Raw genomic sequence first — 26,634 nt, forward strand, 5'->3', positions numbered from 1 at the left:
TTATTGTTGACCAGGATTTATTTCCGATCAGTACACCTTCAGGTTATGACTGGAAACCGTTGCGTGAGGGCACGGTGAGAAAGGACAAAAACATGAACAGATAAATACTGGTTGACTGTCGCAAAGCACAAAAACAGGCTGTACATTCGTAGGCCATTTGCATGTAATCGTTGTTGATATTCTCAAAGGTGGCAAAAACTCTCGAATATTGTTTTTTGCTCAAGCACTCTGCACACGACCACACAGGCAGCGACGCCTTTCTGAGAAGTAATGTCAGATGGGGAACGTAACAGTGGTGGTACACCATTCAACTACTAACATGATGACTGCAAAGTGGTGTTTAGTGACAACACTGTACTGTTTATTAAGGACTGCTGCGACATCATGGGAACGATGCCATTTTAATGTGAACCAGAAATAGAAATATGACCGTGGCATAACACTTGAGGCATATAGTGTTCCAGTGAACATGGCTATAACCACAAACAAAGTGGGACATACAGTTCGGCATTTTCCTCTCACGGGTGACCATTCCCATTTCACTTATCACAACAGCCATCATGAGGAAGAACACAAGAACATGTGCGTCCCAAATATAACATGTTGGTAGTCATTGCAAGAACTGTCAGTGCATACGACTCAATATTATTGGAGCCATAACCTTGTCACGCCTGCCACCTCATGAACAAACAAAGACTTGTTGAAAGTACATGAGAAGTACAAATTCGATCACGCCTGTATTGAGTAGTCCGACAGGTGCCACGCACAGTGGATACCGTGACATTCACAGTTTACCAAGATACTGGCCTGCGTGATCTGTGGGTCACAAGTGACAGCTCTGCGTCACTGTTAGAGCACTGGCAACTGCACAGCTGCAAATGTGCAAAAAAATTGACAAAGCATGCGCACATGCTCCAACGCTATCAAGCGATGCCATGATGCATTGCGAACAGTATAGCAGCAGCATGGCACACTCGCAGCTCAGCTGGCACTGATCTTTCAGCAATACAGGATCAGTGCTCACAGCCTACAAACACACAGGCCTGGATTTCCATCAGCCGTGAAAGACATTGTGCCAACGCTCGCACTGCTATATGCCAATTTATCTCGAACCCAGTCACCGTGCAATGCATTGGACGCGCAGTTCTGGACACCTGTCTGACCACACCAGACGAGCGTGACAGATTCTGAACAAAGGAATTGAGGCATGGTACAAATTCTGTGCATATGCTAAGGGGAAGATGGCTTCTGCAGTGATTATTATCTCCGAGCGAGGCTTCCAGACTGTCAAGAATACCTTTAGCAGCAGCAGCTGCAAAAATGGGCCAGTAGCCAGCCATCTCCTATACTGGCATTTTAAAAGCTACCTTTTGCTGAAGTGGCAGCAGTTGTCATATTAGCAGTATAAATCCGAGCTTCAGCAGCCTCAAGTTGCCCATTGTGTACTTTTTGTCATGCAACAGACACTGTTTCAGCTTATGCTGCCTCATGATGGCAACCACTACCATTATGAAGCAGACTTCATTCTAGAGATGTATTATGCTTGCATTAAACTACATTTGTGCCATTTTGCTCTCCTTCCACTTTGTTTACAACTGTAACTCTTCTCAAGGTATCAATTGTTCTTCTGAGGCAACCCGTAGCCTTCAAGTATATGCACTTAGAAGGGACCCAAAACAAACCCAAAACCACAAAGGTGACTACTCATACATCAGCACTGAAAATTGCATAAAACTGCTCAAGGCTAAGCTCTGCACTGAAACTTCTGTGCCTTTGTCAATGTACCACCTGTTGTTGCACACCATTAAAATGAAGAGTGTGATGGAGGGTGAAATTTTGCAACTGACAGTACTTCGCCACGTGAACGCATATTGATAAACATAGCCCAGGTGTTAAATGCACCATGTTTCTTTCGAAAGGTATGTCAATTTCATCAGCGTGTACACTCTCCAGCATGCCTCCTGCAGTAAAGATGTTGAAAAGTGGCCGGAATGAAAAACGACCACAAATGCCAGCCACAACCACTTTAGCAAGTTTCCCATGCTCATCACTTTACCCATGTAGCAAGCAAGCCAGTGCCAATGCAAACCAACAGGGCACCTCTCTAATCTCAGAACTGGGGGCACGCACCAGTGTATGCTAAATGCATGCCTCCATGTTTTCACAACAGTAATAGTTCCAAGAACAGCATCAAGAACAGTGTTCTGTGGCCTTCTCTTCTATGTCTTTTGAATATGCCATGCTGCTTCTTGAAACAAACCATCCAGTCTACCTGCAAGTTCTGTGAAACAGTGACTTTGAATTTCTGGAAACGAGCACTTTGGCACGCATGGTTTCCACGCCACTTTCCGAAGCACGTGGCACATGGCCTCCTTTTATAAAGTTTACCCCCAAGAGCATGCAACGGGCCTGCATTTACCATTGGCTCACGCACTCGTTCTCATGATGCCGCTACCTGTACACCAAGGCCACACAACTTGCCAAAGCAAGCACCAAACAAAATCGGACGCATGACCAATCAATTGCACCTCTAGTTTGTTCTCTTCGCAACACAACTGTGCCAGCTGTCCATCTGTGCACAGCACTGCAGCTAAGCTGACTAAACAAAAATACTGAGGTAGGCAAGTGTCACAAATTAAAATACTATGCAATCAATTTTACACAAGACATCTCTCATGGAACCCATAGAAACAAAGGAAGGAAAGAAAAAATAAAATTTGTGCAAATACAGTTGTCGTGCATCTTTAATACTTGAGAATGCTCTATCAAAGATGGCAAGAAATACTAGAGTGCAGTTGAATAAACACACTGTGTTGTTTATTCCTACAACTCCTACAACTATGCCACAGGCCTCTGCGTTGGGTGTACAGGGTGTCCCACAAAATACAAGCCAAGAAATTAAAAACAAATTCTAAGTGGTCACTTGAAAGAAGCACTCAATCACACCAAGCATAATAAGTGTGAACGATCCTGTTGACTATCCAGCTCCTCAGCATGGCAAAGCAAAACACATGATCTGCCAATGAAGGAAAGGATGACTCCAAAGCACAACTACAGCAGACCAATGGGGCATGCACCAAGATACATGCACCAAAGTGGATGGAATGCCTTTCTGGTCAGCTATTTCTCTCGGCCTAAAATCAAAGCTGCTGCTTTTGGTTTGCTTTGCTTTATATGGTTTAACATCCCAAAGTTATGAGAGGCACTGTAATGGAGGGCTCTAGACTATTTTCAACCTCTTGGGGCTCTAACATGCAGTGACGTTGCAAAAGGAGTAAAAAAAATTTGCCAGTAAATCAAATCAGCCCCTTTGGAATATTTAAGGTGCCCGTGAAAAGCCTTTTACTGAAAGAAAAAAGCAAATGAGCAATAGGTATCCCACCCTCTCTGTAACACAAATTTTTTAAGCTAGCTTCAATAGCACCGAACATATGGGCGATCGAAAATGATGCTCCTCCTCTTCACAAGTTGCCCTGTCCTGCCTGCATAACTTGGGAGCATCTAATGAGTGGGCATGCTAAGCACTGACGTCGGTGGAGAAGTTTGTACGTGGGGATGCATTGTCCAAATCAGTTGCAAGCGGTCGCTAGGAGCACTGTTTAATAATTATATTTGTAAATTATCAGTTCCGCGCAAAGCTATTAACTTTGACTCAAATACAAATACCACCTCTGTGGAATTCTCGCATTGAAATTTTAACTCAAGTAGCATTTCAGCGGCCCTTCAAAACATGAAGACAGTGTAATCCACTGTTAACAATTCCAGATATAACGATATATCACTTATAACAAACCAAATTCTCGGGATTTATCAGTTTTTCCTTTGCCCCTATGTTAAAATAAACCATATGTAGCAATTGATTACCAGCGGCACATCAGATAAAACGGTAGCTTTTTGCTGCCCGGAAAATGTTTACCACGAAAATTTGTGTGAATGTCATCAAAACTCTGCATAAGTGCTGAAAGCAAACTGGCATGGAGAAATCAATTAGATAGCATTGCAAACAGTTAGGAACTGGGTGCTATCCCGCCCCCAAGGACTGCCACCAGTATATGGGCCATCTAACAAGCATAAATTTCCAACTAAGCATGCTTGTTATTTTATGTCTATTTACGTATCCGGTAAAAAAGTGTTCTAAGCCCTTTATGATGTTTGCACTGATCGACCTGATTGACTCATCATGCTGGTTAGAGGGGAAGCCTACATGCATGGAAAAATGTTGGGGTACTTTTGTCACCATTAGCTGGACTCTACCCACTGCAGTGCGAAGGCCTCTCCCACTCTCCCATATCCCTCCGATTAACCTGGTCCTGTGCTAGCCACATTCACTTGACCCCTGCGAACTTCTTAACCTCGTCCGCACACCTCACTTGCTGCCGCCCCCTGCTAAGCTTTCCTTCCCTTGGTATCCAATTCTCTTTTTTCCGCCGGTCCAGGCACAGTAATAATCTGTTATAATTGCATTTTTCAATTTTCTCAATGTCATTATGCATCAACTGCACTGTACTAACAGTAAGGAAACAAACACTCCTTCACAGTAATCAAAAGAAGGATCTCTTACACACGAGTGTTACACACTTGTCCTAACCTTCATTTAATATCATCGGGCATTACCCAAATAGAATAAAATGAGAAGCGAAACATTGTTGACGGCCAAATATTTACTGAAAAGGAAGCATAGCACAAAAATTTGATCAAAGCATGTTCTGCAAGCACAGATGCTACTTGAGCGTTCATAATTAAAGGGACAGTCCCTCCAAGAAACGAGTATAGGATGCTAACTTATCCTATATGGTGAATATAATGAGCACGGAACCCAAGATTATGAGAGGAATTACATTTTAAACTCTCAAAGAGTGAGGCATGAGCTGACTGTGTATCCTCCACAGCCTGCCTCTTCTGACAGCCAGTCTGGAGTGGATGTAGTACTACTTATCACTCTCAGAAGGAATGGGTGCAATAAAGATCATACAGAAAGCCTTTTCTTGTTAAAATAAAAAACATGGTTTAACTCCGATTTTTCATCTCTATACATCGAACGTTCCATTAACAGAAGTTTGATAAATGCGAACATTGATGTACAGTCGACGTCACCCTTGTGTAGAGCGCTCAGGCATTGCTCATCGCGCAATAAAAAAACAAATTAAAAATGAACCCACGACTTGCGGACAAAGTGCTCATGCTCATCTTCCTCATAGGTCTGTGTGGATCTACTTCCTTAGAAGCATTGCTTGTAAAATGTAGAAACTGTGACGAGCTATCGATTTTTATGCAGGGAAGTGCGCCGATCGAGCGCTCTACACAGGGATGACGTCGACTGTACTTTTGCGTTGGATTTTTGAAGTTGAACCCAATTTCTCATCACCTCTCAAGATACTGTTAAAGGGCAGACTGTTACTGCACTGCACAGAATTGTACAGAGAACAGAATTGAGCAGAGGATAAACATAACGAATGTGCCGTTAATGGGAGTTTCATGAATGCGCAAACTGCTATGCTTTTGAAGATGGATATTCAGACAGTTCGATATCAGCAATAATTCGACATATCCTGGATCGGCATTATTCACAATAATTGGTTACGAGGAAAAGAAAGGTGAAGCAATAATCTGCCATCTCTGACTCTGGCCTCAGCTCATTGCTGATGTCATCCACTATTGGCGAGAGAAGCCCAAACTGCTCGACTCTTTCTCACCACTATGGACACCTAAACAGAGCTGCACAGGAAGGCATGGTGGTGGGAGTGCAAATGCAGAACTCAGGATCAATTTCAACTCCTCCAAGGGTTCTTCAACCCATACAGACATCCACACAGCACATACGCATCCTTACAACAAGCCACTGCATAGGCTGGCTCTGCCCTCAAAGACCAAAGCTTGAGTCTTCCAATGTGTCCCATCTGCTGCTGTAGTGTTTAAAACCATCCCGTCTATCGCCTATCCTCTTTCCTTTTGATGGCTCCCTTTCCAACTCTTTCCATTCACCAACCAGCTGCTATAAATGCCTCCACTGCAATGCACAGAAGTAGAGCTCCACGATAAAAGAGTGCGACAAGCGAAAAGACCATAAAGCTCATGAGAATGGAGAAATCCAAAACGTTCAGACATTGTGAAAAAACTTCAATGCATTTTGAACAGCAAAGATAAAATCGAAGATGAAAATCCAATTCTCTCTTTGAGCATGTTTTTAAACTCATTCGTAATCTATTAGAAACCTCAGCTTCATAGACGCAGCCCCAGGTTAAAAACTCCAGTGACACATTAAGTTTTGAAAAGATCAACAACCAATATGCACTGGATGAAATTACAATACGACGGCAGAATTACAAGCTAATGCAACGTTGCAAACATTCATGTACAGCCAACACGAGTATTTTTCCTGCATCAAAAATTAATGTGTTAGCTGCGTAACTAATACAAAATAAAGATTCCAAACAGAGAAGTGGTAATAGTATGTTAGTGCTCCTCCAGTCTATGCAGTCTTGCTCTCATTCTCGCATTTCTACACTCCCAAACAATGCTGTGCACAACAAAAGATCATAAATAACCACTGTTCCCGGAGGGAAATAAATAAAAAAAGCACAAGATAAAAGAAAATGTTTATTCTTTACTAATTATCAAGCTCAGAAGTGCATGTTGATGAATGCTCTTCATAATATGCACTTCACCATACATTTTGGATTGTGTATACTTATTCACAAAACCAAAGTACCTTGAGGAGCTGGGAATCCAATTTTGGTTAATCAATTCAGTTAATATAAAAAATACTGTCCTCTGTTGATGTGACCACCCAAAATACTGCTTCAGTTTTGAAAGCCCACAAAAATACATTTCCAACTCTCGGCAGGTGTTGCATGAGACACCCCGTATAATCCAAGTACACAACACCATAAACTGCAGTTTGCCTTTTGTATGGACTTGTTAAAAACAATACCTGGTCAAAACATAGTGAACATCTGAAGAAGACCAGAAAATAAAGAAATGTATTCACCTAGAAGGCAAAATACTTTGCAACAATGAACAATCCGCTGACTAAGAGCCCCTGGCTCACTGCCGAGTGTTCTGCACTGGTGTCAAAGCTGCATGGATTCAAAGCCACTGCAGCTGCAGGTAAAAACTGTCAGGGCTGCCACTTGTATTCGCTTAGCCAAGAAAAATTCAAACAAAAAGGTCTGAAATTCTAACCAGAAGCTCGAGATAAGGAGGCTCAGTAACAGCTTAGCCTGATCAACAATCCAGAACAATAGGATTAAAAATATCATGCAGTCTTTGCTGTCTATCAACCCAATTCTGCTAAACCTTATCCTGGTAACCAACTAAAATGTAAGTAGAGAAATTACGTACAGTGCAGAATGACACTCATCCACACTGGCAACATTTGTGTCATACAGGTGCAGTAAGAATCAAGCAGCTGTGAAGCAGCTTGGCTAGACAAAGAAACTTGCACGATAATACTTCACACATCTGCACACCAATCTTAGAGAAGCCTCGTTTTCCTCTGATGTCTCCGAGACTTGAAATATTCAGACTAATGCACTCCGAATTACCTATAATCATATCCACTCGTGTGAAACTGACAAAAAAACAAAAAAGGAACAAAATAAAGACAATGTGGACAAAGCGTGAAAGCCAAGTAGATATCATGAAAAATATGTAAAGGGAGACAAAACTCTAATACTGAAACAAAAAATAGAGCTCTCACAGGGATGGTGCTTGCAAGCAAGCTTTTACAAAGCCACCCTCGGAGCACTACAGTTGTTCGTGCAACGCCACAAACCCTGCGAACTTTGGTTCTATGTGCTAGCACAACCAATGCTCAATGATCCAATCCGCACAGACGATGCCAACACCTTGCATCAACTGATAAAATATAAGCTGAAGTCAGTGAGGATTCAATGCCTTGGTTGCACAAAGCAAAACTTTTCAACAAGCATGGCATCGCTTCTATAGCTGGGCCCACCAGAAACTTTGCCAGAGCCTCCGAGCAGTGCTAGGCGTGCATACTGCATCTACCGAGATGCAAAGTTTTCTTGGGCCTCACCCCACCTTCGGAGCTTCTTGATCACACCACGTGCAGGAGCTCACTTTGAAACCTATCACCTGCAGCTTCTTTGCAGATGTTCGCAGGTGAAACAGCAAATCAAAGCTATTGCTGGCAGCCAACTTGGAAAGTGCTGAAGTGTGCCAACTGTTTTAATTCAGCAGTCGAACTACTACATTTATGAGTTTTTGTGACTGCATCTCACACTAATTTTGCTCGCAGACACCCGTGCCGTTTGCAAACATCCCTGCCCACTAATGTTGAAGGAGTCGGCAAACCTCGGAGCCCTGGTCCAACTGAAGCGCTGCATGGAAAGCTTCCCCACTGGTGTGACCAAACGGCTGCCAGCCATTCTTTGTTCCCTACAGTTCAAAACTAGCCTCACAAATGTGCTCTCTCATGTGATGCTCATCAGTGCATACTAGAGGAAACATTGGGGCTACAGTTACGCAGGCACCATATGCTGTCCAAGGTGACAACACGTCGTGCCGGTCGGAGTGGTATCCCCCCCCTGAGGCTTTTCCTCACACCAGGACTGGCTCATCCGACGTTGGCGCAGGTGGTGCGCTAGTGCCGGCTGTTGGGTAGGGGGATGCCCTCCGCCTTGCCCTCCGCCTCTCCCGTAGCGTAGCTCGAATCTGGTCCAACTTGCCTCGAAGCACCCGGTGTTCCTCCTCTTGGTGGTGGAGGTCATCGAGCCGCGGTGACGCCGGTGGCGTCGTCACGTCGTCGCCTGGCAAGGTCGAAGAAGTTGGTGGGTTCCCCTCACCAGTCTGGAGATGAGTGGTGGTCAGGCGTGCAGAGGTGGTGGTGGCAGTAGGGGTGGGTGGTCCTCGCCACCCCTGGCTGGCACCCAGCAGATCCCGTAGAATGTGCAAGATGGTGGCCACATGTCGGCGCGGCCGACCTTCGCCATCCTGCAGCTCGGGCCCCAGGGTGCCCGAGAAGCTGCCAGAGTAGACACCCTGGCCCAAGTGGCGCAGCTGGTCGATCACTGCTCCACCACTGCCTGGCACCTGCTCACCAAACACACAGCCTCTCAGTTGACACTGACCTCAGTTTTATATCTATTCCTTACTCATTATGGTCAGACCCTGACATGCAGAGCTCGGATATTTGCCAAGTCTCATAAGTCTTTTCTAACTCTTTCAGGACTGGCCATGGGCCACCGTTTAGATATGAACGATCGATTTGTACGTTCTTCCAAGCAAATATTTATGTGCTGGAACATGTCACGCTGCCAGAAAGTAGTTTGAAAACTGAACCTGCACTGTATTTACAGATACTTTATTCCAACATGTTCCTAAAGATAAAATGTGTTTTTGTCTGCAGCGAAGTGGCGGCTGATGGAGAGAAATAACAATGAGCTCACTTCACATCACACCCAGGAGAAGCTGGTGTCAAGAGCATGATTCGGCCACTTTAGCTGCAGATTTTTCATATCAGGCTAGGAGCAAACAGTTGGAAGACAACTTTGAAAGCCCTGATTTCAAGTCTGAAAGTGATTCAGGTCCACAACTACTACTTAGGCCAAAAGTGAGCAAGATTTTAGTTTCCACTCACTCTAAAAAATGTATCTATGCTCTCACTGTTTTCTCATTTTGGTGGGGTTTCCACAAGCTAAGGTGATAATTACCAGACACTTGTGCAGAACCATATAAAGTTTTCGCCCAGATGAGAACCTGATTTGTATTTCATCAAAAACCAACAATATGAGCAGCATGTAGCAAAATTAATGCAATGGCACAGGTTGATGCAACTGGTGCAGCATTGACAGCACTAAACTGGGTCTCTGCTATGGCCTATGTCACACTGGGAAGTTTAACACCGCACACTACCAATTAAAAGCTTCAACACAGGTCCGACTGCATTACACAAATGTGAGTAAGGTCTGAATTGGCCGCAGGTGTACTAACCGAAGAAGGTGGCGCCTCTGCTGGAGGTGGTGGCGGTGGAGCGGTGGGCGAGGTGGGCGTGGCCGGCGGCGTCTCCAGCGGAGGGCACAGCTGCAGCTGGACGAACATGACGTGGTCACCCAGCCGCATTGTCAGGTGCAGGGGTGCACGCCCACACAGAAAGTTCTCCACCTGCACCACAGAGGCAATCAGCTGTTTTTTTTTCTTCGAAAGGGGGGGGGGGGGGGGGAGGGAGAAGAGAAAACTTCCTTTAGACAGCAACTGAATGGTGCAGCTGACTTCCCCACCATGGTGATGAACTGAACAGAGGTCGCTCAGCTGAAGCTTTCCCGAGGCACTGGCCATTACGTACCAGCTTTAGCTCTGCTACTGAGGGTATCTACCGAAAAAAATTTTCATCCCTATCACCAAAAGCTGTCTTTGAATAAGCCCTTCTGTACCTCACAACTTTGTAACACCTGACCTTTCATGTTCTTTTCTGGACAAACATTTCGCAACATAGCATTCAGCCCAAGGTTCTGTCCTTGGGCTTTTCCTCATTTTTATCAACAATCTCCCCTCTGGCATATTGTCATCCACTCTTCTCTCTACTGAAGACTGTTTGCTATGCCGTAACACTTCTCATGATGACCAGGTTAGCTTGCAAAATGAGTCTCATATAATAGAAACCTGCTACTTGAAGTAGCTTATGGTCACTAAGTGCAAGTTCCTGCAACTGTCCCACAGGTTGAATCACACAAGTGCTCTGGTGTCATAATAAGTGGGTAACCCACATGGGCTAAGTATATCCTTAAACTTTCTGCTAGCTTCATTAGAAGTTTTTCATTGCCTTCGCTATCAATCCACAAACTTGCATACATGACTTTCATTTACACCAAACCTAAGTACACGTCAGAAATATTGTCCCCTCCACATACCCAATGTCAATTAATCCACTGTGAATCTCGCGACACATTTGATCACTTTATATACAAATTCCCTTGCAGTGGTAACAGTATTGAGTCACTGTAGTAATATGGAAACTTGAGCTAGCAGGTACATGATTGCAAATTACCAGCGCTGCGACGAACAACGAGAGAGGAAGGAAGGACAAGTCACCTCTCGAACGCCCTGGTTTTGTCTGTTCCGCAGATTACACTGAACCTATCCAAACTCACAAGAGCCACATCCAGCGCCACATCTTTGCATGTGATCCCATTCAGTTCAACTCTACCAGGATCCAAAATTTACAAAAGGTAACTGATGCCCACAGAGAATTCGAAATGAATGCACCCAGAACAGGGGTGCTTGAATTTATGAAAACACCTAGACCATTATCACTACTAACAGGGTTTGCACTCCATCCCACCCCTCCTCCTCTTGCACTGCCCACTGCAGACCTGCCGCCCTCAATATATGTAATTCCAACTTGATCAACTGTCAGCGGTCCATCACAATGATGAGGAGGACCCACCCACCTGCGCATCAGTCAGGGACTCCAGGGCTTGCATCACACTCTGCTCAGGTTTGATGGCCTGCAAAGGAAAAACAACGGCTTCCTCCACTGCTCACACCACTTTCAATGCATAGCTTAACAAGAATTTCCGTGTGTTGAAACTAGTGGTCCCATCTGGGCAGATGGTATAACAGCTGTGGTTTCGGTTCCCGCGTGGCTCACTTTCATTTCTTAAAACAGCGGCTTACAAACTCCTCAGGAATGCTGGCCCAAGCATCCGCGATCCAGCTACAAATGATCGCTGAAGAGGCCCACTTCAGTCGCCCGGAAGCAGTTACTTCGAGGTCTCCCGACCTCATCCACTCCTGGTAGCGCCGCTTGACAGCATCCTTAAATAGCTTGTTAGTACAAACGTCTAGTGGCTGTAACTGGGACATCACCCCTCCCCGAATGACAAGTTTGGTGTGCGGTTCGCGCAGTAGCCTCTTTACTGAGTCGGCCAGGTGGTAGCGGAAAGCATCCAACATGAGCAATGATCAGAACCCACCGGCACCACACACACTTGACGCAGCCAAGTACTAAAGTTTCGTCCATCCACCCCTTGTCCTGACCCCGGACAACAACATTTTTCCGGAGTTTCTCACCTTTGGCCAGAGTGTTCTGTCTGAACACAACAAAAAAGCTTGCTGCCATCCGCGGGGCAGGCCAGCATTATGGTAATCCACGTCTTCTCATTTCCTGTCAATCGAACACAAACCTGCTTGCAGCCTTTTTCGTGCACTGTGAGCGCCGACGTCATGTCAAGGTACATGGGAGTTTGGCCAGCATTCCAGATTTGGCCCAACTGGAAATTGTGACTCTTCTATAGTGGTATTACATGTCGCTGGAAAGCCATTAGCTGTTCCTCTTAGCTTTTGGGGTTTCTGAGAGATGCAAGTTCGCCGACGCAACGAAAATCCTTCTCGGTGCATAAAACGACACACCCAATTTTCGCTAGCTTTGAAGTCACTCCGCGGAATGCCTTTATCCGTGGCAATCTCTCAACCTTTAGCTTGGAGCAGCTCGATGATTACTGTCAGGTGTGCTGCACGCTGTTCTTGGATGAAGGCGGCGAGATCCTGCTCAATTTCAGGAAACACTCCACTCTTTCGTCTCCAAAAACTCTCTCTTGCCGCTGCATGCATGCAAATAGGGTTTTCTTCCGTTTTCTTCAGCCCCAAACACTGCCCTCGGTGACGCCGAACTGCCGCCTAGCTACACAATTCCCGATGGTCAGGGCAGCAAAGATAACCTTGCTTTTAAAGGCAGCTCAATACTACCTTCGCACTTCTGACATCGTGGGAAATTCTTCCACTTTTCCAATGTGTGCGCTTCCACAAGTCAACACGATCAAAATGGCGGAGCAACAAGAAACAAAAACAAAACAAGAAGAGTATTGATTATGATAGCGCTGAGCAATAACGAAAGCAGAACTGAATTTGAGCTGAGAATTGTTTGAATCCGTATGTAATATGAGGTAGAAATTTGACTCTACAGAATTTGGGGAAAAAACTTATTATATTCGGGTTTTTACGGCACTTGTGACTTCCCCTTGTTCTTCAGCAGTTACTCAGTGTCTGTAGCTGCTGTTTTATTCGCATTCACTAGGGTTTCAGCAACAAAAAAAGCTTAGGCACGTAAGGTGGTTCTTCCAAGTGCAAAGCTCTTACACCAACATCCACAAAAGGTTTGAAAATGCAAAATATTACGAGACACTTTGGCGACTAAAGTGGTGAAAAGCGAAAGCCTGAGTGCCGCATTCTGCTATGCATCTGTTGCGAATGTGGCGGTGATTGATGCTTCGAATAAAGGGTGACTACTGTTTCACATTCCTCCCTTCCTTTATGGCGAGGTACATATGTCCGCGGAGAATTGTGACAGATACTGTGCCTTCTCTACCCTGTAAATCAATTTGAAACGCCGCTGATGCCTGCTCTACTAATGCCTCCTAGACATCTGGTTTGGTTTGGTTTTGAGGTTTAACATCCCAAAGTGACCCAGGCTATGAGAGAAGCCGTACGGAAATTTCGACCACCCGGGGTTCTTTAACGTGCACTGACATCGCACAGCACTGGGTCTGCTTCTGTTTGCTGTGTGGTGCGGCATTTGAGGAAGCGGACGCCTGGATCGGACGCCCCGTGGGGTCAGCTTCGTATAGGCATGAATCGCCTTGCGACGTCATGACCTGTTGTGATGGTACATCGCGCGCCCCTTGTCGAGCACAACCAGCATTTCATTGAACGCATTAAAGTTCACTGGCGTTCTATAATTCGTTTACAGGAAAGGAAAGGCGTAGTATCTGTAATTCGCGGAATCCCGCTATCATTCTCACTGCAGACAAGGGGAATTCTGAAGAGTGTTTCCCGATCCAGGGCGTGGCGGAGTGGTAAAGCGCTGTGCTGGGAATCCAAGGGATGGAGGTTTGATTCCTCGGTGGAAGACAAGGTTTATTAATTTATTTTTTAAGTATCGATTCAATGGTGATTGGGCATAAGACTTCTAGTTGGTCGCTTCGAATTTGGTGGTGCCGCTTCTCTGTCGACCAATCAGGTGCGCCACTCGCGGACAGCTTTTGTCAACGACAGTATGAGCCATTAAAGGCTTTTGCCTTAAAACAAACTGTGCAGTGAGCAGAATACCGAGCTGAATCAATATTTTTAGCAATTAATCACAGTTATTAGATTGTCACAACAAAATGGACTTCACCACATAACATTACCTCCTTGTAATTTAGCTCCATTGCATTTGGTTAGTGTAATAAGTACATTCTGTTAATGCAGTTAGGAGAATGGGGACTGAATGGCGACCACTGCTTCCGAGCAGCACTGAAAAAATCTAGACAGGCACACCAAATTTTTTCAATTAAACACGACACTGTGGCAAATTTTGTACCTTCTAAATTACTTGTCATGCATACAGTCACAAAAGTTTCCCGTCTAAATATCTAAATTTAGTATATGTAATAGCTGAATTGTGCAAATATTTTATTTCCTTGTTTCGACAACACTTTGCAGCTTCTTGCTTTTCGGCGTGAAAGCCTTCTAGCCTAGCACTTAGTTTCCAGATTCTGTCCACCTAACAAAGTGTCGCTCGAAAAAGTTTAACAGGGTAGATGCTTAGCTCTATGCAAATGTAAGGAAAATATGATCTGCTGCTGCGCCTTTTTCCATCCACCAGTCAATCTAATCAAAATCAATGCTCATGAGTATATTACCATGTTTCCCAAGCAAATAACCGTTACAATGATGGAAAAATTTTTATCTTTTATCTTTGTCTGCATGTAGATGTCTTTGTATATATGATATTTTATTGTGTTATTTTGTGCCCACCCCTGCTTGGAGTCAAGCGACTCTAGTATTAATAAATAAACAGACACTACGTTTAGACAAAGCTTCACTTGCAGACACCAAATTTGGCAATATGCCAACCATAAATTGTCCAGCTCACCTAACTGGCCCAAATTCTTTGACAAAGTACACCCAATTGATTGCCCCAGTGCCGAATGCGATGCATGCGAAAATGTATACACAGGCTTGGAATTTCGATGTGGCTTGGCCTTGCTTGAGACACGACTAGTGCCAATCCCAAAGAGCAATGCATGGGCTGCACATGTCATGTGACCTATTTGGCACAAAAGCATGGCCAAAGCAGAGTTATTTCGATTTCTGCTATCACTTTTTCCCGTGCCCATCTGCAGAATTCCTTGAAGACATCATGCGCACACAATTTAAGGAAGTCCAAAAGCAAGAGATATTCCTTGTTGCCTTGCAGATATTATTTCGACTGGGTTGGGATTTCCACATACAGTCATCTCGTTTCATCCCTGTTCCCACTATACGCATTTGAACAACACTGCAATGGCTCAGGTTGCCTCTAAGGCTTTTGTGTATTTCTTTCATCTATCGCTTCCTGCTCTATATGGCTCAAAAAAGCTAGGCTTCTTTTGTATGTTGTGTGCAATCGTAATGTGCGTCGAACTGCATTATGTTAAGACACAATATCATCATTTGAAATGTTGTAGCAGCATTTGTTTTTTTTTCCCTCAGAGCTCCTATTTTCCCTGCCTCAAATGCTACCCACAGGGTTTGGAAGAGACCTAATAAAAAAACAAAAATGGGGAAGATGTTGAAAATGTGCTCAAAAAGCACAAGATCAAGCATCGCTAATCTCAACGATAAAATACTGATGTCTGGGGCCAGTAGATACCACAAACAGAATTGGACAGTGCTAATCAGGGCAAGCTTAGCCAAAGGATAGACTCAAAGAAAGAAGTCTGCTATATAAAAAGAAACAGTGAAGAAAGTATCTGGATGCGATTGCCGGAAAGAAATGTCAGTGCAGGTTGCTGCTTTTTTCCTGTAAAACACCTTTTTGAAGATAAATGTCCTGTTCAACAAATCACTGGTCTCACCTGGAGGCCAGTTTCCACACTGGGCAGCAGAGTAAGCCGCTCTCCATCGCGAACATTGTTGGAATCCAATGTGCCTTCCTTCAGCTGCCTGCAAGACAGGATAGAGAAGATTAGTCCAGTCTCGGCAGGAAAACAGCTTTCAACCACACAGTCATCTAAAAACAAATTGACAGGTCAGGCCTTTGCAGTTACTTCACCAGCAATCTGTGCCAGAGATGTCAAAATAACTACAGTGACCAACTGCTTTTGTACCAGAAGCCACATAGGGCTGGAATGAAAGAAAGAGGGAGCCCATGTCAATTGCACACAATACTCACTGACACCCTGATATGCTTGGACTGATATGTTTAAGTATTACTTTATTCTCTCGAACTGAAACAGACAGCTACACAGTGCAATTATAAATTATGAAGGACATTTGAGCTCTGCCTTTTAAGAATATGACGCAGTAGCGTAGGTTACCAGCCCCCATATAAAGCCCCGCTTCAACCAAGCCGTGAGAATATGCCTGCATGGTAATATGAATGCAACATCGTTCTGATGTCATTCTCCCATGTGAATGAAGAGGCCTAAGTTAGCAGCTCCTACCAAACATGCAGACTTACATGCTCAGCCATGCTTGTGATTTTTTGCTCACAACGCCAACACCAGCGGACAGCCGTCAAAGCCGAATTTTCGGTGAATGGGGCTTTTAGCGCTATAGCATCAAAGAATATAAATTTGTATCGGTTCTTGATTTCTTTGTTGTTGCTTATATGTATTTGGATCCCCTCTGCTTGGACACAATGGTCTGCAGTAGGCAGCAGATAAAATCGCCAGTTATAGCTAACATCAAAAAAAGGTAAGCAAAGATGCACACAGTCAAGTTTCTCCAGGAAAAATCAATTTACACAAAGCAGAAACAAATATGTTGAATTTACATCTGCAAAAGTGAAGAAAAAAAAACGGACAAAAAAGAGCTGGAAAGACCCCATACACTCTGAAAAACACTAAAATTACTGGAGCTGGAAAGAAGTGCAGACAAAAATGTATTAAGTGATAAGGTAGCCACATAAGAAGGCAATTTAAGCCTGCATGTATCGGTTTTGCACTTAAGCATTACAATTGCTTTGTCATGTTCTACTGTGTGCCTGCAAGTATGAAAATCTATTTTGGTATGATTTTGATGTTTGGAATTCTTATTGGTGATCGATTTTTTTTACAACTCCAATGTTCATAAACCAATTATTTCTATAATAGTCACTTCTGACTGCACATAAATGCTACAAAGAAAAGGAGAAAAGCATGAATGGCAAATCATCCTTACAAATAATATTCACCGATAAAAGACTGAAAGTGTGTTCTGAAGCAAACATCAGAAATGCCTGCTCTTCCAGGCTTCCAGAAAATAAAAACCCCAACCTCTACTGCGACCCAATCAAGCATTTGACATTTTCCAAGTGCCCACAATATTCTCCTGGTCTCCAAAGACTTGACGGCATCGCAGTTGCTAAACCATGCTAAGAGCATAGCACTTGGTTAACCTTTTCTGCGGGCAATTTGCGACGCACCCAGTTGCGAGTAAAAAAAAAAAAAGAGCGTGTGAGAATGAATGCAAGGCGCGACAATAATGCACTGTGCCGGGAAGCGACTCATACACCGAGGCGAAAGAAAAGGCAGTAGAGCCCTGAAGCCTGACAAGGGGGGAGAAGGCGGGGGCGTCCACGTGTGGGAGGGGAGAGGAGGCGGCCCTCAAAATGGCCCCGCGTTAGAGACACAAAGAAACGGCCCAGCAGCAGTAGTTTACAAACATCGACAAGGTGGGAGGTCGGTCGGGGAACCCGGGCACGGACGCCCGGCATCGATCGACCCCCGCGTGACGTCAACTCTGACGTCAATGGGCCGGGGGTCAGGGCCTGCGCGCGCGCCCGCTCTTTCTTTGCTTCGTAGCGCGGCTTCTTTTTCTGCAGGAGTGGGCGCGCGCGCTGCTGTTGCCGAGCTGTCCCCTAAGGTCAAGCCTTCGAGTGTGTCTGCTGACGTCACGATGCTTCCCCATTTTGGGCGAGGGTCGATTCCCCCAAGAAACGAGGCACATCCCCTCGCAGTAGCAGGACAGTGGCTGACAAATCAGAGCCGTTACGGCTCTGCGACAAATAAGGTCGGCGAAGGAGGCTGGCATCAAGTTGGGCAGCAGGAGACTGCCGTGCGTAATACAGCACACGTCTGACCTCAAAAGGGTAAAGGTAACGGCCGCCCCCACTGGGCTGGCGGGTAGAACGCCCCCTTGCATCAGAGCCAATCGGCGCGTGCGCACTGGCGCTCGAAGTGAACGGGCCACTCTTACTCGCCTCCGACAATTTCACTGGCTAACTGCGTCGTTGACATCGGCGGAACTTCCCACAATACTGCTGCCAATCGCCGAGAAAGCGATGGTCCTCAGAGGAGCAACCTCACCGACAGCACAACCACAAAAAAGAGCCTGGCGATACGGCATAAAATGCATGCACCAATAAAATAAATTTTCTCAAAACACGATCAGCACACATGCATTCCCACATTGGTCTTTCTTTTTTCAGCGAACCTCGTGTGTGGGCTCCTCTGTACAAGTCCTTTTGAGAAACATCATTTCAGAGACCATTCATGCCGGGAGTTCGCCCCCTCAGCGCTCGCCCGAACAGCAGAGTACGAAAGAGGACATCGGCCGACACCACGGCACAGGCCACAAATTTGCAATAGTCGAGGAAAGGACGGGTCCGAGTTCACTTTTAAAGGGAAAGAAATTTCGGAGTCCTTCGTTCCCAGCATTGCCGAAAGGGCAAAGACGCCGCTGCAGGCAGGCTTTGAAGAGGACGGAGCAGCGCATGACTCGATCTGATACAACCACGTCAACGCTGTGCAAGATCTGGCGACAGCGTCGAAATGGCCTTAAATGACAGCAGGAATAAGCGAGTGGTGTTGCCGAGAGAAGCGTTCTGCATTTGGCAGTGCAACACTAGTGTCTGTAACAGCTAGAGTACGAATAGCCGGGAGGTGTCGCCAGATTCTTGCGAGAGCCGAGACTTCCGAAAGCCTCCTTTTGAGGGAGGCACTTCGAAGACTGAGAAAGGACAGCAGAAGAACGGAAATCTGAGCTAAAAAAAAAAAAAGGGGGGGGATAGTTGCGTGAGCACGCCATCGGTGCTTCTGCATGACACTGAGATTGTATATTTGGATTCCCATGATTAGACTGAAGCTTGTTTGGGAGCGCATGCGTCCTGGTTCTTGAAGAAAAAAAGTGTATATTACCTGTGCTTTTTTCGAATAAACTTCAGTTGTTAGTCAGCGCTTGTCCGTTATTCTCCCTTCTCTGTTTGTACCAAGTAGCCGCGCTGTTTTGTGATCTTGGGACAGCAACTCGAAATAAATCCGCGTTTTTTTTTTTTTTTGAACGAGAGTTCGAGCCTGCATATTTCACACCAGTAGACTTCGTCACAGCAGCCACTATTTTTTTTTTTTATTTCTACACTTGTAACTTTACCGAACCTTCCAGCTTTTGCGCCACCACTCTTCATGTCGCTTCTATAGCACTATCTAGAAGCACCCTCTTGTATGCTGTATCAATTTTGCAACTCGTATCTTTACGTCCATCGCTACCCTGCTTTTAGGAGCCAGCGATCGTCTCCGCTCATGAGTGAACTTGGCAACTTTCGAATCGAAACTGGCGAAAAATTGGAACTTTTGCGGCAGAGAGAACACGGCACGGGGGAATCGATGAGTGGGCGGGATAATGACGTCAGCGAAGGTCCAACGCGTTGCCTGCATGACACGGCTCGGTTGGAACCCTTCCGGTCATCGATGGAAATCACGCGATACCCTGCATCGAGCAGAAACAGTTAACGATAGTCTCCGAAAATTAGACGGAGCGCGCGCCACGTACCGCTCGCGACAGCCACGCTTGCTGCGGATGAGAGCAGTCGCCGACAGCCTGCATATTAGCTTGCAGAATCGGTGGATGAGGCTTTAACTCTCGCTGTGCTGATCTGAATGAAGACCCACGGCCAGTCCTCGCATTGCTCTATGCGTCCTAAACTATTTCACGTCGGCTGGGCAACTTCTGCCTACCCCACCTGTCCGGCTCGCGGCGGATCAGCTTCGTTCTCCAGGCAGCAGCTGAAGTCCTTCATATCATCATAAACAAGTGTTTCACCCTCGAAAGTCCTTTAAGGAATATAGACACCAAACTTTTGATGGCATTTTTTCTTGTTAATGATGCGTAAGACATTTCTGTATATGGATCACCATGTAGTTTTCACTTACGACCGCCAAATAATTTATAAATGAATTGTCTTCTCTCACCATTTCGGTTTCAGCAGCCGAGAGATTAGTGTGAAAATGAAAAGCAGCGCAACAAGGACACAGACAACGAAGGGACATGTGCGGTGTCCCTTTCTTGTCTGTGTCCTATGCTGCCAATGCTCGCAGTTTTGGCCGTCGCTCGATGCGACGACGCCAGGCGCGGGAACCCATTCTCTCGAATACATAAACGCCACCAGCTTTTGCGCTAGCCTTGAAATAGGTAACCAGTTTAGCGGAAGAATATACGCAGTTCATCTTTGCATTCGCCATGGCGTTTTCCACATGCAGCAGCGCAGAAATTTGCTAGCGGCAACATTTAAAATGCTTGAAGAGGACAGGGCTAGTTGGTTTTCCATAGTTTTTGCAGCGCGTAGCCGGACAAAGACGAAGCGCCTGTGTGTCTTACGTGTTCCTCCGTCCTTGTCCGGCTACGCGCTGCAAAAACTGTTTAAAATGCGTTTATAAGCTCAACCGCACTTGGTAATTAATGGAGCATAGACACCAAATGTTGGTAGCATTTTTCTTCTTATCAATGATGCCCAAGACATTCCGCACGCAGTTTTCGCCTACGACTACTAAATAATTTGAAGTTTTCTTTCATCGCCAGTTTCGATTTCAGGACTTTCAGGGGCAGAGAGATTGCTGTGACGTCGCAATCAAGACTTGACGCGCGACATGAAAAAAACAGCGATATAATCGATTTTTCACTTGTAGTGATTGCTGTTCTGGAGACAAGCTGGCTTTATCGTTGTAGTTAATTGAAACGACACAGTAACGATTATATCGCTGTTTTTTCACCTAGACTTGACAGCCATCGCTTGGCTGTTGAAACCGAAACAGGTAAGAAAAGAAATAACATTATAAATTATTCAGCGTTCGTAGGCGAATATGACGCGATGATCCGTGTACAGTAATGTCGTAGGCATAATTACAAAGGATAAAACACGAACCCGAAAATTAGGTGTATATAGTCCTTTAAGCATTCTTGTCATCTTTTATGCTAAATAAATGAATGCGATGAACCCATTCAATTATTGCTAGAAGATATGCGATTGAAGACAGCTAATTGCGTTCACTCAAACCACGTTTGAGAGCACCACAATCGTGGCTCACGAATGCGTTAGTCACGTGATTTTTTTTTTTTTTGTATTTCACGGGCTTTCTTTCGAGCTTGAAAAAACGATATACGTGTCTTTATCACACATATATGGAATGGGGGTTTCAGAAGGTGCTTTTGAAATCACATTTTACTTAATCCTAATTACTTAATCTTATCAGTATACGAGCAGCACAGTTTAACAAGACACACGAGAAAGGAGACACGCAACTCCCGTCTCCACGTCTTTCTCATGTGTCTTGTTAAACTGCGCTGCTTGTGTACTGATATGCAGTACCAACTAGCCCATCACATCGCTCTTGTGAACTTAATCTTAAAACCAAAATAAAAATGCCTGTGGTGCAACAGATGGCTGGCAGCTGTATACAAGTGGTTTCTCCGGCATATCTCAAATGTTTTATTTTTTAACCCTTGGCTAAAGCTAGCTTGGACACCCGGTATGTGTGACTGATCGCTCAATAAAATTGGAGTTGTTAGCACTCTATACTGCCACTCCGTTCCTTTGTCTGTCTGCGCCGTAATCCAATTTCAGTACTGTAGACTCTTTTTGCACCTCATCTTCAAAGTTAATTTGCAAAATTTAGAAGTGAGCACAGCCAGAAGGTGCAGTGGTTCTGCACTCTGACACCTGCCAAACATATTGCTGTCAGTGCTACAGAGTTCGGCCCTTCGTGGGTGTTGCATGCAAGGATCCGTTCATGGAGTTGCCATCACAACATTATGTCACGCTCTGGTATTACTAATGCAATGTCACTTGTTCAGCCATAGCTATATTATACTTTACTTTAAACTTTTTGAAAATCTTATCGAATTCTATAAAGGGACTTTTGTAAACTACACTGCCCTCCCCACTATGCCTGGCTGTGTGTAGCATCCCATGCTCAAAGTTCACGCTTGAGTGCAGAGTTTGGTACATGTACCGTTCCCCTTCATATAATGACCACAACACCCCTAAAGCAATATAAATAAAGAGATTCAAGGAGAGGGTTTTGTCGGGCTGGTTGATTCATGTTGAACGGAAGGAAGAAACAGCCCAAACGGACTGGATGAGTCTGTCTCGCCTTTCTACACGTCCCGTCCATTTGAGCTGTTTCTTCCTTCCATTCAAATAAAGAGATCATGTCATCAACTAAAACACTTCATATTTTCTTATTTATTTTGGCTGAAGAACTAAAACTTAACCTAGATTCAGTTATTTCCTGGAAGTTAGCTATTACAAATGACATTGAATTCAGAGCAGCAATGGTCTCTAAGCATGCAAGAAGCCTCAACCGCATTCATGCAGCTATCCGATTCTGATGGAAGTCAGAGCTGGTGCCTCAATTTTAACATACCACATGCATGCAAGCACTTGCTACAAAAGGCAGCACCATCATCAGCCTGACTATATACCCACTGCAAGGAAAAGGCCTCTTCTGTATTCCTGCAATTAACCCACTTGACCCATGCAAACTTCTTAACCTCACCCCCCAACCTAACTTTCTGCCGTGCCCTGCTACGCTTTCCTTCCCTTGGAATCCCCTTCACGGCTATCAATTATCCTCTCTTCACAGTACATGCCCTCGCCACGCCCATTTCTTTTTCCTAATTTCCACTAGAATGTCGGTAACTTGAATTATTTCTCTGACCCACTCTGCACGCTTCCCATCTCTTAACGTTACACCTACCATTTTGCATTTCATAGCTCTCTGCACTGTCCTCCTCCATGTTTGTGCCCTGTATATAGCCAGGTGAGTTCAGGCAAGATGCAAATTTTGGACATTTCCTCTCGAGTGACGCTGGTAAGCTGCTAGTCATATTCTGCGAGCGCTTGACAAGAGGCATTAAAACCAAATAAAGCATATTGGTGGCTTCAAACTAACAGCAAGCAGAGCTACACCTGGAATTACAGTGGTGGGCCACTTCCTTCCAGGTGAGTGAACTTCTCGGCCGGCTGCAATTGGCAGAAATCTTAGTCGCTCAGTTTATGAATTCACAGAATGCAGTTCACTTAGTGTTGTGGCAGGGATATAAAGTCATCAGGAGGAACAACGAGCCAAACAAACATTTGCAGAACACACTGCTGCTAAGCCTTCAAATGTCAAGGCAGCATTTGATAAAGTGTCCTGCATCAATTATTCCTACAATGAAAGGAGACAAAAAAAAACACCATAATTCGGGGATTAACATACCACAGCTGAATACAGTCTAGGAGACACCATGATGGAGAGCTCCAAATTTATTTAAAGTACCAACAGTTGCTTAATGTGAACTATCATTGCACAGCACATGGTCATGTTGGCATTTCACTTCAATCTATATGATAAAAAAAAAAAAAAGAAATTAAGCCCAAATGCTTTCGCACTGAAATTCGCCACAAACAAGTCTGTAATAACAGTGTACCAGATATCGCTTATTTTACACCTATGTTAATAAAGTATGAATTTTCAGAAATGTTCTCTCCAAAAAATGGACTTCTCATTATTGAGTACCGACCAAAGATGCAATAGTACCACTTAATTTGATGTATAAATAACAATGGTGAAGTGTTTATAAGAATGACAGCAGACAAAGAAACTTCCATTAAGTGTACACATAAAATTAATAATCCCCCATCATTGTAGCTATTACAATGACAATTAGTAAACTCAAATAATTAAGGAAGCTAGAACACCCTGTAACTTGAAAAAGTGCAATTGCACAATACGCATACTGATCATGCAGAGTATTCCTCACTTTTGAGAATCACACAGACTTGATCCCTTCGGTGCTATGAAGATAGTGTCACTGATGACAGTAGCACAGCACCCAGCATTAAAACTTCAAAATGTACAGTCTACACTAGTTTTATACAAAGAATGAATGCAATGGAACCCTAGAACAAGTGTCAGTTTCATGTGCAGCGATTTCAAACATGTTTATAATTGAAGATTTGCTGGCAAACTTTGAAAAACAAAGACCGCATGGCTTATATTTACTGCTCATCAGGTCACTAGTAGCTCTCTTAGAAAGTGAAAGCCGTGATAAGATGGTAATTTGGAATCACGGCATTTTGCTCTTAAGCTTCAGGTCACTAGTAGCTCTCTTAGAAAGAGAAAGCCGTGATAAGACTAATTTGGCATCACGGCATTTTGCTCCTAAGCTTCACGTGAATAATCGACTAGTGTCAGTAGTAGCATTGCTATGCCTCTGAATTACAGAGGATGCTGCATAATGAGACCATTAACTGACAGCAAACATGCTCAAGTTTAAATTTTACTTACGAACATCACTTCTTTTCGTAGAATGGTAACGGGAGTACAATGCTTTAGTGAAGCCCATATACATCACTGTGTATCCCGTCACTGAGGGACGGGAAAGAAGGAACAAAGACATGCATTGTGGCAGTACGCTCGTAGTACATTCAATTTGTCATGGTCATTTCTCTGATTTCACCATTTCATGTCCTAAGTGCATCTCGTATCATTCAAAGAGAAAAGTTTGCTCCCTAAAGAGATGGGAGTAGTCATTCATTTGAGAAATGGAAGGGGTGCAAGCGGCACAAACTGCATCCCTCAGAAATGGCAAGATGCGGGGATGGGTGACCACAGAGAGAGAGGAGATAAGAAGGGAAAGTTATTGAAAAGTGGCATTGTCGCATAACTGCAAAATCGAAAAATGCAATAACACACTACCAGTTTTAGCAGTATTTGCTTATTCGCAATTACGCGATCTCGGCAGCCAAACACACAACGTGACATCCTATCAGCAGTACACTCAAAGCGCGCTAGGTGCGACCCGGCGAACAGTAAAAAGACTGCACATGTTCACAAATGCAAACGCACATAAAAGTCTGCTTGCGAAAAAAAAAAATTATAATAATGCTACCAATTTGGACCTTTTGTTTGTTTCGTCTCAGTCCTGTGTCTGTGCTCGCAAGCGCTGAAGAATTTGGTCGCTATATCGACGGATCGCGATTACCACTGCTATGGTAAGTACTACAACCATTTGTCGCGCATGGCCATCGCGGCCACCGTTATCGCCTCCCACGCTCGGCAAAGAGCACCGCTACAGAAGAGCGAGCCACTGAACCCGCACAGTCACGAAAGAAAAAAAAAAAAAAAGGAAGGGGGGGGGGGGGGGGGAGTGGAGATGGGGCATCCCGATTGGGCCAACAGGCGGCGCCGCCGACGTCAGCCCCGGGTCCCGGCCCCGCGAAGGGCCACGAAAGAAGGCGTCAAAAGGAAAGTATGTGCGACGCTCTTTTTCCGCCGCGAGGCGAGCGTGGGTGTCGCTTCCCGGCAAATCGCCACGGCTGGCGTTCCCACGCGAGCCACCCACCACAGATTCTGAGAAGGCGACCCGTGGGCGTTCGTCGTCGGAGGCAGCCAACCGGTATGTCGCGGTAGGCAGCCAGTTTTGTACGCACACCTCGACTACGGCGCGACTTCCGGCCTCTACCGCCGGGAACGCGGATTCGAGCGAGCAGCTCCAAGTTGTGTTTGCGAGATGCCGTCACGCGCCCTAAACAATGCAGAGAAGATACCTCCATTTCTCACAACGGCAGCGTGCTTTTCGCGCGTAACAAAGTGGGGCAATGAAAGCTCTCGCGACGGCGCTGTAGTTGCCTTGTTACCCGACGCACTTCGAAATCATGAGCCACATGTTGATTACACGGTGAGCGACCCCGAGACGCCCTGCAAAAGCGTCGGGCCAGTGCTCCCTCCATCTACTACTGCGCTCACCAGCACACAGGACGTCAGAGGTCGGCCCTCGCGTGCCAGCGGCGGTCGTGCGTGGGCGTTCGGGCTAGCACGACTCGTCCGCCGACCGGTATTCGGTTTCATCGAGCTATTCATCCGGGGAGGTGTAGGCGCTCGTCACGAAGCTCTTTGTGACCACACACAAATGTCGAACGGCGATACTCCCGGCGACTCTTCATGGATGCGCACAAGCCTGGCCGATGCACTCGGTGGGGGGCCTCCACTTACGGGACCAATGCGGACGATACAAACCGCACAAGCGAATAGCGAAGCACTGACCTGTTGCGGTGTAGGAGCACCATTCGGTCCTTGGCAAGCCGCAGTCGCGCCGATAGCGTCCTCTTGAGCGACGCGATGGTGCACTGTGGCTGTAGTTGCAGTTGCATGCGGCCTCCGGTTGTAGTGTGGACGCTGACCGTGATGCGGGGCTCGGCCGACATGGTGCTTACAATGACGGGACCCGACGGCACCGACCGACCTCGACTAGCGACACCAACTGCGACACTTACGGCACTCGCGCGCAGCCGCTACGCGCCCCGACCTACCACCGCCGCTGCCCACGCCGCTCTCGTTCCCTCCCTTGATTTTCCCCGTACTCCTCCAGAGCTGCAGCGACGGCGCTGGCGTCGCAACAGACGTCACT

At 45.5% G+C, this 26,634-nt stretch overlaps 1 protein-coding gene across 1 annotated transcript; it reads right to left on the reverse strand.

The window, feature by feature from the left end:
* On the reverse strand, window positions 1-26,581 carry LOC146180459 (midnolin-A-like). Its single transcript, XM_084576056.1, has 5 exons — window positions 26,271-26,581; window positions 15,840-15,927; window positions 11,412-11,468; window positions 9,955-10,125; window positions 1-9,054 (listed from the first exon to the last, which is right to left on the reverse strand). Exons 1-5 carry the CDS (start codon window positions 26,429-26,431, stop codon window positions 8,563-8,565), a joined length of 969 nt encoding a protein of 322 aa, XP_084432182.1. The 5' UTR covers window positions 26,432-26,581; the 3' UTR covers window positions 1-8,562.
* Between the last annotated feature and the right edge of the window lie 53 nt (window positions 26,582-26,634).

This window comes from Amblyomma maculatum, chromosome 8 (assembly GCF_055883805.1).
Source record: "Amblyomma maculatum isolate TAMU_Amacu chromosome 8, ASM5588380v1, whole genome shotgun sequence".
In the NCBI taxonomy this organism is placed as follows: domain Eukaryota; kingdom Metazoa; phylum Arthropoda; class Arachnida; order Ixodida; family Ixodidae; genus Amblyomma; species Amblyomma maculatum.